Here is a 13714-nt window from a genome sequence, read left to right on the forward strand (position 1 = left end):
TTTGTTACGAGTTACAAACTTAACTTTAATATGACGTTACATCATCATTCTTTCCACTTAACATTAGCAGTTCTTTCCGTGAAAAGCTTTTATGTTTTCGCGAATACTTTTCTGTTTTCAGTGAAAACTCGATACATTTTCTCGAAACGTACCTGGTTTTAGTATGAAGAAATATGCCACCATAGATACAAGAGATGAAAAACCTATTTTACGATCCTACACATAAGTCAGTATTTTATCATATTTATGTTTTGAAATGTAATAGCCAAACATTTTTTATCGTAGATTCATATATTAGCGATCTCTGTATGTTTATTAAGCAGTTGCTGCAGAATTTGTTAGAATGACTCATATACCACATGATAGCATTTGTTATCCATAGGGTAGGGCAAAATGGTGGAAGACTGAGGATTATGTGTACTTGATTAAGATTGTTTTTGCATTAATATTTCTGATAGGTGTATACGAAAACCATTGAACTATTTAACTAATTAATTTCGATGAAAGACATTTTGCAAATAGATAGTATAAAAAGCTACATCCAATTTTCAAGAAATTAAAGTAACGTTATATCTAATCAAAGACAAATACCTATTGAACTTGAAATATTGAGGTCGTATATTCAATAAAATCTGGAAAGTAGAACCCTCGGAAACACCGAAAACAAGACAAACAGTGAAAATTACAGACTCGGTTCGATTAAGTCTGTTCATGAGCAGTTATGAAAAATGCAACACTGCCCACGCCCCCTAGCATTAGCTTTAATTCTGAGTCTAGGCTTGAACTTAAAGACAAGGACGATTTGTATGTTTCCTAGATATTCTATGTTTAAATTTGGGACCCCTGAGCTGGGCTCTATTTATTTCCAGGGCATAATTTGAACAATTTTGGTTTAGCAAGACACAAGACAATGCAAATACAAATATCAAAAGCCTTGGCTTCACTTTCAGGCGAGAAGATTTTTAAATTTTTTCTTATATAAGTCTATGTAAAACTGAGACCCCGGGGGCATGGGCCTCTTTTCACACCCAGGGTTATAATTTGAACATTTTGGTAGAGGTCGGACAGGCTATGTTCATACAATTATTCAAAGCGCTTGGTCTTGTGGTTTTAGACAAGAAGATTTTTAAAGACTTTTCCTATATAAGTTTATTGTAAAAACGTGTGACCCAAGGCGGGGCCTCTTTTTAATCAGGGGCACAATTTTAAACATCTTCATAGGAGACCTTTAGATGATGTCACAAGGCTCTATGCCTTGAAGTTGCATCAAGAACATTTTTATACCTTTCGGTGCATGACAACCAGAGTTATGCACGAACATTCAGTTCCTTTTTTTAGAAATTGTTGACGGGACGCACGAACGCAAGCGGTACGACGGACATTGAGTGGTCACAAAAGCTACATGATCCTTGTCAATTTACTGTTAAGATTTTTCTCTAGAAAGAAAGCAAAGCCAAAAACACTGTAAATTTCCTAAAGAAATATGTTTAAGCATTTTTTTGTGGTGGGGGGGGGGGGGGTTAATCGCGTTTTTCAACAGTAACGCGGGCGGTAACCTAACAGTATTCCTGGATTCTGTACCAGTACAACCTGTTCTCGCAAGCAATGCCAACTTCCCCACAGAATCAGAGGTGTAAGACTAATGATTTCAGACCAATTGTCGTTTACAAATAGTCAGAGAACAAAACAAGAATTTTTATGGTTATGATTAGCTCATGTTAAAACTTTTTCTTAGTAAAATTAATGTCCTTCAAAAAGGTTTTTTTCTTGATAGTTTATAATATGGCAAATAACAGATGCATAATATTTCACTAAAATGTTTTTGATATCGCTCGGCAAGACTTTATGAAACATAAAAAAAGTACTTTTTTTCAAAAACTGGAATAAAAATTGGTGCATTAAGTTTGCAAAAAAAACCCTTTTACCTTCATCATCACATAAAAAAATTAATTTAATTTACGCCCAGTTTGTAGTTTGCACAATGTAATTACTACGATAGTTTTATTTATTTACAAGATCAAAATTTGTTTGAATACACAGTTTTATAGATAATGGCATATATTCTTTGGTAGTTAGACATTCTCTGGCAATTTAAAAACTAAACAATTATATAGTAGAGAGAAAAATACTGATTTGTTCAGATTAAACATCTAATATTTTTGCGAACCTAAAATGTACTTGATGAAAATAATAGTAAAGGTGTATTACAGAATCAACAATAAACAGTAACATGGGTCTTAATTTTCATTTTAATTTTGATTAATCATCAAAGTAAAGTATACTGACACCTTTCTTATTTATATGGTATTAAAACGTACTTATTGATAAGCCCTTCATTACACACTTGTAAGGTTAATTAAGATTCTTATGATCCATGCACTGGAGTCAACTAGCAACGATCTCTAATGAGATAGGTGATTATTTTGCTGGGATGGGGAACCGATCCAGATCAGATCACATCTGTCGAGTCACCAGTTGGCAGAGATGAGAGGAATATTTTATTAATTATGAAGATTGAATGGCCGAAATATGTATTTTTAGGAACAGAACGACTGATGCCAGGTAGAAAGACGGTGCCGAGACATTTTTGTTAGCGCTTATTTGTATTATCGACTCTATAGGCACAGAACAATACAAATGTAGTTTAATACAACTTGTTATGTATTATGTAATCGAAGCAGGGAGTATAAAATTAAAACGAAATTTTTGCGTTAAATATTGTATGTCACGATACATAAAGTATTACGAGGGAAACAGGAGACATAATTTTTTATTACGAATTTGTGGAATTAGTTGACCTATAATGTGAAAAGACCATGTTGATTCCGTCATTTGCTATATTATATATCATTAGTTTATTATTTAGTCAGGATTATTCGTAGTCTGGATATCGTTATTTCCTTTTGTCGCCAAATTTTATTTGCGGGCGGGGGAGAGTTGTGGTGCAGGAAATCATCCGTGTGTTTTTTTGATCCGCGAGGTGCTCTTAAATAGGAACATACAGCAGCTGGCATGTCGAGCTCTCGGATAACTTAGCAGTATTAAATTAGGCAGTTCAAACTGATAACAGCTCGGATTCGAGTGCCCGTCTCCCATTGTTTCTTATACAAGAGCCAGATTGTTGCTCTTTCTTCACTGAAATGACGGTGTGATGTCATTAAATCTCTTATTTTTGTAACCTATTTTTTCCATTTACATTAATTCCCATTAACATGTGCATACATTCTTGTCAATAACATCATAAAATGAAATAAAAATAAGTCGAAAATCAACGAAAACCAGGTTTTTAATTGATCAGCCAACAGGCTCTTAACAATGGTCATATTCTATTAAACATTAATGTTTTATTATAAACTATGACCTTATTGTTTACTTTTAGTAACCAATGCAGTAAAAGGTCTTTCTGTCTCCAAAGAAAAAAGGAAAAAGAAATTGGATCTCATTGAGATTTGTACCGACACTCTTTCATTCAAAAGCACAAAAATCTATTTTTTATTTCAAGTACATGAGTGCCAGAATGGTCACAATTAGCCCGTCACAGGAGATTTCTATACACTAAAAACCTGTATTGGAAATGGAATTTTAGTTTTGTGTTGTTTAGTAATTATTGTAATTTTTTGTTTTTCTTTGTCACAAAAAAAAACTCTTTACCAGGTACGATACCTTGAAAAAACAACTTAAATTCGAAAGTAACATCTATTCTTGTTTTTTCTCTACGGTCAATACAAAAAAAAATTTATGATAGTAAAATCTAACGAAGTTAATCTTAAAAAATCCAAAAACAAATTGCAGTTCAACAAAAATCCTTACCATGTAGAGATAAATTGGATGTAACATGCATTGTTGCTACTACAGAAAAGTGGTTATCGATTTTTCCTTATGACTATTAATGAAAAAGTTTACATATAAGCTATTTATGTGACAACAAGGGAAGTTTATTCTAAAGAAGGGACCTGTGCATGACACTCATCATATGATGGGGTACAATTGGTGTTCAGTTTAACATCCAAAAATCCCTCCTTTCATGAGGAAGAAATGCTCAGACAAAGTCAAATCTTGTATCTGACCCTTGGCCCTACGTGAGACTTGACTTAAACTAGGGACATGGTCTCTTGCGAAATGACCTCCGTCTCGTGGTGCTGAACATTTTGCCAATTATATCAAAATCCATACATGCATGTTGAAAAATGCTCCGAGACAAAGTTTTTATTTTTTGTATCCGTTGAATGTTATAATCCCGTATAAAGCATGATAATGGTTAGAAATTATATTTGTGGTACTTAACGTTTGTAGTTATTTTTCTTACATTAAAATACAAGTTAGAGGCATTTTTTACTTATGCCTGCGATGATATATTCCTAACAGAATGGATGAAAAAGTTTATAGTATATATTGTGTTCTTTCTTTCTCATTATGCTGCAACTAATGTTTTGCTGAAAATTAAAATTTTTTCTTCTCTTTTCATTTCTTACTTCAGCAATTGTATGACTCAGTGAAATTAGTCATCATTACACGTATAATCGGGAAAATAATTTACACAATAATATATAAAAAGATGACCACGACAAAAGAAAAAATAAAACCAAAAAAAATAAAAAAAAAAATTTTTTTAAATACGACGTGACACAACAGTGAATGGAAAAGTAGTTACACATTTATTGGGCACTCATTTCCCCCGACATGTTCAAAGTTATAGGATCAATATCAATGAATCTTATTACTGGACAACGAAAAACAGAAAAGACTGAAAGAAATTGTACATCATAGCAATGAATTATTCATGATCTAAACTGAATGACATGAATCGAATGAGTGCAATATACGTTGGAAAAAAAAAACATGGGTACATGGACAAATTTTCACCAACCAAACAGTTTCACCCAGAGGTATGTTATTATCAAGAGAAATATAAAATCGAACTAATCGGATCATAAAGTGAGTGGGTCCGTCACATCGATAAAGTAGTGATTGGGGAAGAAAAAAACTGTAAAATACTGCGTTCCCGACATCTTCAAAGTGGTTTCTATCTGGTTTAATACTTATTGAAGTTACATTACCTTTCTTTCGTTTCCGGTATGTAACCATCCATAATTCTTTGAAATTAATGTGCGTCTCAGCTGCTGCTTTTGGCGTTTTCTGGAAGAAAGTTCCGTATTATAGGTAAGGCCATACCAGTAGTGGATGATTTTGAGTTAATCAAGAGGTATATATTTGTAATCATTCCGCGATTCTATTAATTATATTGAAAACACTATAATTGGGGTAAGGCTCCCAAGATTTAAAAAACCTTCTTTCATTTTCTTGTCCAGTTATGACCATACTGACAACACACAGAAAACAAGTTCCAAAGTATTTATCAAACAAAACTTTCGTATTTTGATTTTGCAATATATTTTCGATCCAGATTGATTAAATAGATCTACAAATTTTATTCAACAACAATAAGTGAAGAAAACTTAAAACTGCATTATAATATAAATTATAATAGATCTTCTTAAGCGTAGAATAATAAAGACGTTGATTTGATCACGTGATCGATTATGAACGACACTTGTTTTGATCATGGGACCTATTCTGAATTTTAATACGCTCAAAAAATGTGTACTTGATTCTGCGTTGAAATAGCAACTACTTGGAATTGCACGCACTGATAAGGCGATAGATTATTGAATTTTTTTCATCACCGATGCCTCGGACACTGTAGTGAATTGATATTACGGAGAACTTTATCAGTTTGCGGCGATCCCTACCCGTTTATCAGTGGCGAAACTATAAATATGCGGCAACATACTATAGATCCACGATTCGCAATATCTGTTAAAATACTTTTCTGTGCAGTTGTTTAATTTCTAAAATATTATTTGAGGAAAATAAAGTGCCGAAATGTAATACTATTCGCATGTCTAAGGAAATATTTTCAAGAGAAGTGTTTATTCAAAGGTTATATTTGTAGCAGTCTATTTACTGAAAGTATCTGAAATGATATAACAATCTGCTTTTATATTGAATATTTGTGTTTTGATTTCTTGGCAGCTAATAATATATGCGACATGTAAAAAAGATCATCACAAGCGGAAGAACGCATCCTAGAAAAACTGTAGACATCCGGGTTTGATCGAGTCTAGTTATAACTAGTAAAGAAACTTTGCCACAGCCTTTATGCCTCTATCAATGGCTTCTGTTGGCCTCTATTATACAGAATAATGTAACAGACTTCATCAGTTTAAATGAATTGTTTGATTCTATGTATGTGCATTCTGCCTTATATGATTAGTATTGATACAGTTATTGCCTAGGTACTTTTACTTCATCGATTTTATCTTCGAACATCCCTATCGGTTTTCCAAAACTAATATACCAATATGATAGTGATAAATCAAATATATACACTAAATTAAATGTGAAGTTTTGTGTAAATGAAAACAAACGTTTTCTTTTTTTTTCCTTTACATACAAACAGAGCAGTGCATAAATAATGTAAGTCTTATAACGGCAAAAAAGGGAAAAAATTGCAGCTTTTCATTTATGATGGCAATGAAATTTCAGAGAAGACCTAAAAGGTATTAAAACATTGACCAGAGGTGTTGTATGAAGATGCAGATAAAATAGAAATGGTGTGCTTAAATGCCATTATTTTCTAGAAATATTTTACATAATCCCTCATCTCTTACTGGATTAGATGATGATTAAAAAAATGTCAATATTCAGAATGAGATTCTAATAATAAATTGAACATAAAATTGAAATGTTTATCTTCCACTGATTCGAGAATACATAGCAATTATCATTATTTAAATAGTAGTAAAATATCGATACATTACAGCCATTTAAGTTCAACTGTTAGAAACATCTACAATTCAAATTATTGCAACATTTTTAATTTAAGAGAGAGAGGAGAGATGGGGGGGGGGGGGGGGGAGGAAGGGGGGGGGGAAAGAGAGAGAGATGGGTGGGGGGGGGGGGAGAGAGAGAGAGAGAGAGTGAGAGTGTCTCTTTTATTTAAATTCGATATATATACGTTACCAAACTTCTGAGAAGCCACAGAAACACATTATTATATGAACCTGATAAACTTTGATATCATATCTTAAATTCAGTAAGTTGTTATATTTCACCTTGAAATAAACAATCTTTATTCCAATTAATGCGATGACATAGCGGACATAATATGAATATTCTTTACATGTAAACAGATACGATACCACCTTTTCCAGCCGTGTTTTCATTTACTATTAACAGCCTGTTTAGGAAAATCTTATATATTAAACAGTCATGTATGTTTTGTATGACAAGACGCTTTTTATACATTTAACAATAATTACGGATATACCGATTTGTTTTGCACAAATAGATATGAAATGAATACGTAGATACGTATACGTTACCGAGTTTCATTTTTTTTTTTTATCAAGTCTTGATTGATTTTTGCGTTACTTAATGACGCTGTATGTAGACGACCAAACATGTACAAATTGATGGATTTGCTAAATAATGAAATCAGTCATCGTTGAATAATTAGGAGCATATGTATACAAAGCGTTTCTGTAAGGAATGCAAATTTGCATCAGTGACAATAAAATATTCCAGCCAGAACAAATACTGTTTGTTATTTGAAAAGGTACTTATATTTCATAGAAGTCATTATTTGAAAAATAAAAAGTCGATTATCCAGTCTATTGTTCATTTTGTTTTGTTATGTATCGTTAAGGATCAATTCAAGACCGGAATATATTTTAATCCATACGACTGGATTATTTTTTCTCATGTTCATAATTAGTAAAAACAATTTATAAATATGTTAAGTTAATTTGTTTTTAGTGTGTAACCGTCTCCAAATGTAAAATGTATACATATAGACACAAATATTTGTGTTGTGCTAATTTCACTGTTCATCATCTTCTATGCCTGTTAATGTTCCTATGGGCTTTAAACCGATGAAAAGTAAATGAATAAACCTATATTATAATAACTATTCTTTGCGTCATATTATCATTTTCATACAAATTACAGAATAAAACAAAAAAAAAAAAACAACAGAAGTTATATGGCGAAATAAAGAGTCGAGATACAGGCAATGAGAGATAGAAACAATAAAACGTCAGAAATCTACAACAACAAATTGTTTATACGAGAAGTCACGAATAGATGTCAAAGTTTGAAAAAGTTTCGTCAACTTCTTGGTTGATGTAGTCACCAAAAATGGTGAGACGTATAAGTAGCCAAACCCGTCTGATTACTTGTGGGTTACATTCAGAATTGTAATTTGTAATATAGCACCTATACTACCCATTGCCAGATCGCAAATGAATATGCACTTGAATTAATTGAATTTAAGTTTACATTTATGCAAAAATAACTAATATATACGTTACCGCTTCTTGAAACATTAAAAATGTGTTTGTTTCATTAAAATCTGAAACAACTTTTAAACACTTGCTTGTAATATATTTACAGTTTAAGCGAGTTGATTTTTGTTAAAAAATGATCATTGGTCGAGGTTTTCTTATTTCTTATTTTACTAAATCAACATTATTGTTTGAATAGATATTACGTTACTATGCTATGATCTTTGATTCCAAATAGTAATTTCAAGACATAAAGCATTTTTGTTCAGCTGAATCATGTTAGCATCTAGGCATGACACGTCAGTTGTATCATTGTATATTACAGCATATATTTGTACATATCACAGGCTAACATAGCAGTTGTCATTATAAAATTCAAAATAACATGCTAAATAAGATATTATTATTTTTTTACCATACCAGATTTATATAGCGCCCTTTCCATGATAAACACGTTCAAATGCGCTTTAAAGCAAATGCAGCCACACAGGACGCGAAATTATCATCTACTAGTACAGACACAGAGCGATCTCACCAGAGGGATAGAGTGAGATAAGCCCCCAAAATGAAAGAAAATTTTCAAAATACAGGCGTGTCCGGGCATTTTTCGAATAGACAGTCTGGTTCTTTACGTGCCAAGTGTATAGCACCGATACACGCGAAGCCGTCTTGATTAAGAGTCAAGCGTGTTACCACTAGACCATCGGCCCACCTGTAATAGCTATCAGATATTAATGTTCAAGGTATCAAACAGGCACAGCTTAAGTTAATTTAAACAGAAAATAAGTTTCTTCTACTAAATTCTAGTATTTAGTCAGTGTTATACAAGCATTAATTCTAAAATAATTTTCTTCCAACTATTTGATCCACACTCATCCTCATTATAAAGGATTGCATTCTCAATACATAGCATGCCTTTTGTGCCTTGTGCGCTAACCCAACACTTACCCCACCTCCTTCAACAAATACACCTCCTTTCTTACCTTTGACTAAATTAGAGGCGTCACTTAGAAATCATTTATCATGTATATTCCAAGAATAACATCACTTAATTATTACAAACTGCGTTATAGACACGCCATTAATGGAATCTGAAGCGTCAATATTTCCATATTTATATTCAACTTTCGTATCTGTAACGTCATTTATGACGTCAGTTTCATCTGTTAAGAAGTTCAAGTGAATTTTCAATTTTACTCCAGTAAAAGAATATAATTATTTAATTTAAATATTATTAAGAATATATATCATTTACGTATAATTATCATTGTATCATATATGGGTATATAATAAAAGATTAAGTCGAGCAATATTTCCGCTGCAGAACTAAGTCAAATTTCTCAATACAATTATAACCTATAATCTTTGCATGTTTCATTAATTATTCTAGATTCCCTGACTACATATCGGAGTAACGTAGATGATGATATATTGAATTTACGATATAATATTCTGGTGTAACATTTTTTATGTCTTTTTCAGACTGCTGAACACTAAGCAGGATTGCATTTAAAAAAGTGAAATGGACTTCCGGCTGTCATATCTAAAGGTAACGGAATTTGAAGATGACCCCTCGTGCAAGTTAAACTGACATTGAAGTTGAATTTCCAAGTTTAAAGATGTTGCAAAAACGGTAATAAATGAAGTAAACTGAGCGAACGTGGACTTAACACTTTGGATTACGTTATTCAATAATGTGCTAAACAAAATATGGCCACTCCATTGTATGATCCTAAACTAGCAGGAGCCAAATTCAAGAATTGGATTAAGGCTGGATTAGGTGTGTTATTTACCAAAGAAGGTATTGAGCCTTTTGTTCATGATGAAATAGAACAGTTCCAGCAAAAATGTTTGAGGGACATTTGCAACAATAATGGACTTCCTGTTGGTACCACGTGTTCTAGTTGTTGCACAGAAAATGTCGTCGTTTGCCCCACACATAGAATTTGTAATGCAAGACGTGGGAAATGTAACTTCCATAGAAATTCTGCCACGCAATATCTTCCGTCTGGCTGCCGTAACAAGATATGCCATAATTTTAAAAACGAGATACAGCGGGCCATCGATCTACGGTCCATCCTATAAAAACACTGATGCTGCCCAGTGGTGCAGCAATCCGTGGGAAGTGCTAAATGTTTCATGCCACCTGACGGATACACAGATGCGATGAATGCAGCAGACACTGATTTCAATGGAATCACCAGTGTTGTCCTGAACTATGAAGCATTTCAAACGAAAATTCCCCGACGACCTTTCCAACCGGACAACATCTTTTGAACAGGTAACACTCCATGAGTTTGGTTAGTTAAATTGTCCGATATATTTTCCCCTGTATTCAGAAGTCATTTGTGTGCGCATTATCCGTCCGTTAGTCAATTACTCCTACGGTCCATCCTGTGCTTACCCTGTCTATAACACTGACATCAATCGAGTCATATAACGTGGTACAAATACTCCTAAAAACAAAATGATGTGTTCCTAAATCCATGGCTTTGGCGCAAAGGTCAAATCACTCCTAGAGATAAAGTCAAGAATTTCCTCTGCTTTTTTAAAAAAATGTCTAGTCATTATTTTTCCATGCAGATATTGATTATCAAATTATATGCAAAGAAAAACGCTAAACATGTTTGTTCTTTATTTTGACCAAGGCCACAAACTTAAAGCTCAAGGTCACTCTTACAGGTAAAAAAGATCAAGTTCGTTTGATTTTCATATAGCTCAACACAACTCTTACCATTTCGCACTCAGTTTCAAACTGGAAACTATGAAGATATTTTAAAGATTTACATCAATTTTCTTGAAGTGTGAATTGTAAAACCGAGCGTTAACGATTATTTACAACCGGCTTGTCACTTTACGAATGATCGAATTTAAAACAAAAGACAAAAAAAAAAAATAACATTTTGTTGCAGTCTTCATAAAAACGACAAAAGCACAACAGAAACTTATGAAACATGCATCCTTTGAAATAAATATTTTGCGAGTTGAATCATTTATATACATGTTGTATTTCGTTTTTGAAACAATTCTTTTGTGATATTTGTTTACAGGGTAGAGAGGTAGGCAGAGCAGTTCGACATTGCCCACAATTAGAGATGGAAGATACAGATCTACAACACTATTTTAGTGTCTTACAGAATCTGCTGTCAGATCCTGCATATCTGTCTGCTAATACTGCTGCGCAGAATGCTAAAACGAAATTATTACAGGTTGGTGTTATAGTAAATTCTTGGAGGATCTTTCAAAGTTATACATCTCACTACTAATTGTATAGAAACACATTTATTAGAAAGGACACAATCATTATCATGTTATGCATTTCCGAATATGATGAGATATAGCTTGTATACATGCCCTTTTCCGTCCGTCTTCAAAATAAAAGTTCTAATTATTCTTTAAGGTCAAGAAACAAAATCAAACAACACCAAATCATAGAAAGAAAGAATTGTTTGACATGAAAATTGAACAGCATGTAAAACATGTATATTACTTTACGAAACAAGTGTCAGTAAGCTGATATAAACTTTTGAATTCCAGAAAATGACTGCCTATAGGGGCCCCACTTCCGGACAGTCAAACGCCTTTAAAAACTCGCCATTTCCAAAGAACAGTTACACATATTCGTTTTGATGCATTTGCAATAGCATCTTTTATTACATCGAGTATCAAATATCACTATGCATTTTTATCGGTGTAACAAGTGGGGACATCTATTATAGCATTTCATTTTTCATCATTGTTAAAGGCTTAGTCTGTTATTTACGGACAGCCGAAGTGCAATGACGGGATTACCTATTATAATACATTTATCTCATAAATACTGAGTAAACTTGATATATATTTGCATGGCCGGCTTCTGTGGGGGTCCAGGATGGGTGGGTTTCTATCCCCTTCCTGGAATGAATTTAACTTAAGTATAATTTTTAGTTTTATTTTATATCACAACATATGTTGTGATATAAAATAAAACTACAAATTATACTTAAGTTATATCACAACATATGTGGCCCGCCCGCTTAGGCCCGAGTTCGATCCTCGGGCGGGGCGTATGTTCTCCGTGACTATTTGATAAACGACATTGTGTCTGAAATCATTAGTCCTCCATCTCTGATTCATGTGGGGAAGTTGGCAGTTACTTGCGGAGAACAGGTTGGTACTGGTACAGAATCCAGGAACACTGGTTAGGTTAACTGCACGCCGTTATATGACTGAAATACTGTTGAAAAATGGCGTTAAACCCAAAACAAACAAACACACACAACATAATTATGTGACAAATAGGTTTTTGTGTAAACTGTCAAAAATGGCCAAAGGAATATGTCACATTAGATCAATGCCAATTTTACGGTCGAATACATCACAGACGTGTTACATATTCGATCTGTGACATATACGTCTAAACAAAGCATGCATGTACATGGAATAATTCTTCCAACGCAACACTTAGCTTTTTGACATACTAGTACTTTACTATTTTACCTGTCGGAAGTACATTAATGTGGTCGCTAGTCGTTTAATAAATAAGTCGTTTAATGGAATGAATTTATATACTGAAACCGTTCGGGAGGGATTTTGACCGGTCGTTTAATACAAAAAATCGCTTATAGAGGTGGTCGCAAGTACGATGTCGATTGTATATGTTACGCGCATATAGCCAATCTGCGCATTTGGTAAATCGCGCAGCGCAAATAACCAATTTGTTATCTGCGCAACGATTTGTAAATCGGGCAACCTTATATATTTCTTATATGCACAGGGTAACTGTCTTGCGCGTTTGGTAAATGAGTCTGCGCTTTTAACATATGGATGATATCTCCCGATAAAATTGAATATCATTAGAGGGTTAGACTTGTAGGCCTACATAAAACTGTTTAATTTTAAAGGAACTGACGGTGATCAGGCACGCGTAAAGGTGTGAATTGACTGTGCTTAATTTGTAAAGAACATTTTTTTAAAGTAAATGAGCGTATTTATGCGGTAATTTCAATGAGATGCTCAAGTCCCTGGTAGTTTATGGACTAAAAATTTCTGTTGACGACGGTATTAAGAGTCATTTGTCATAGGTGTTAAAAACTTTAAAATGATACAAAATATCCAAAGTATATTTAATAACACTTTATTTATTTATTTTTTTATTATTTTTTTTTAACTTTTAAACGCCGTAGCCTGTGCGGGATGTCGATCCAGCGCTAATATCAAATCCTGAAATGACACCGATATTTCGATCAAATATATTGATCATTTCTTACAGATTGTATTGATATTTTTTAATGTTTTGTAGTACAAAAGAGTAATTTTCGCCAGAACGTGAACGAATTTTTGTTGCTGCGCAAGATGTGTCCTGCGCTAATAGAAAATCTGGAAATTAC

The 13714-nt window shown here is 33.2% G+C and overlaps 3 protein-coding genes across 3 annotated transcripts in view; 2 read left to right on the forward strand and 1 right to left on the reverse strand.

Annotated features, from left to right (window-relative positions):
* LOC123544264 (uncharacterized) overlaps nt 1–13714 on the forward strand; it is a 200719-nt gene that overhangs the window by 115130 nt on the left and 71875 nt on the right. The gene's annotated exons all lie outside the window — the stretch shown is intronic.
* The window catches only part of LOC123543813 (uncharacterized), a 453424-nt gene that overhangs the window by 51561 nt on the left and 388149 nt on the right, over nt 1–13714 (reverse strand). The window lies entirely within an intron of this gene.
* The window catches only part of LOC123540405 (uncharacterized), a 36782-nt gene continuing 34374 nt past the window's right edge, over nt 11307–13714 (forward strand). The window contains exon 1 of the mRNA XM_053526067.1: nt 11307–11554. Within this exon, the coding sequence (XP_053382042.1) occupies nt 11441–11554 (114 nt within the window). The 5' untranslated portion in view covers nt 11307–11440. The remainder of the gene's footprint in view (nt 11555–13714) is intronic.

This window comes from Mercenaria mercenaria, chromosome 16 (assembly GCF_021730395.1).
Source record: "Mercenaria mercenaria strain notata chromosome 16, MADL_Memer_1, whole genome shotgun sequence".
Classification (NCBI taxonomy): Eukaryota; Metazoa; Mollusca; class Bivalvia; order Venerida; family Veneridae; genus Mercenaria; species Mercenaria mercenaria.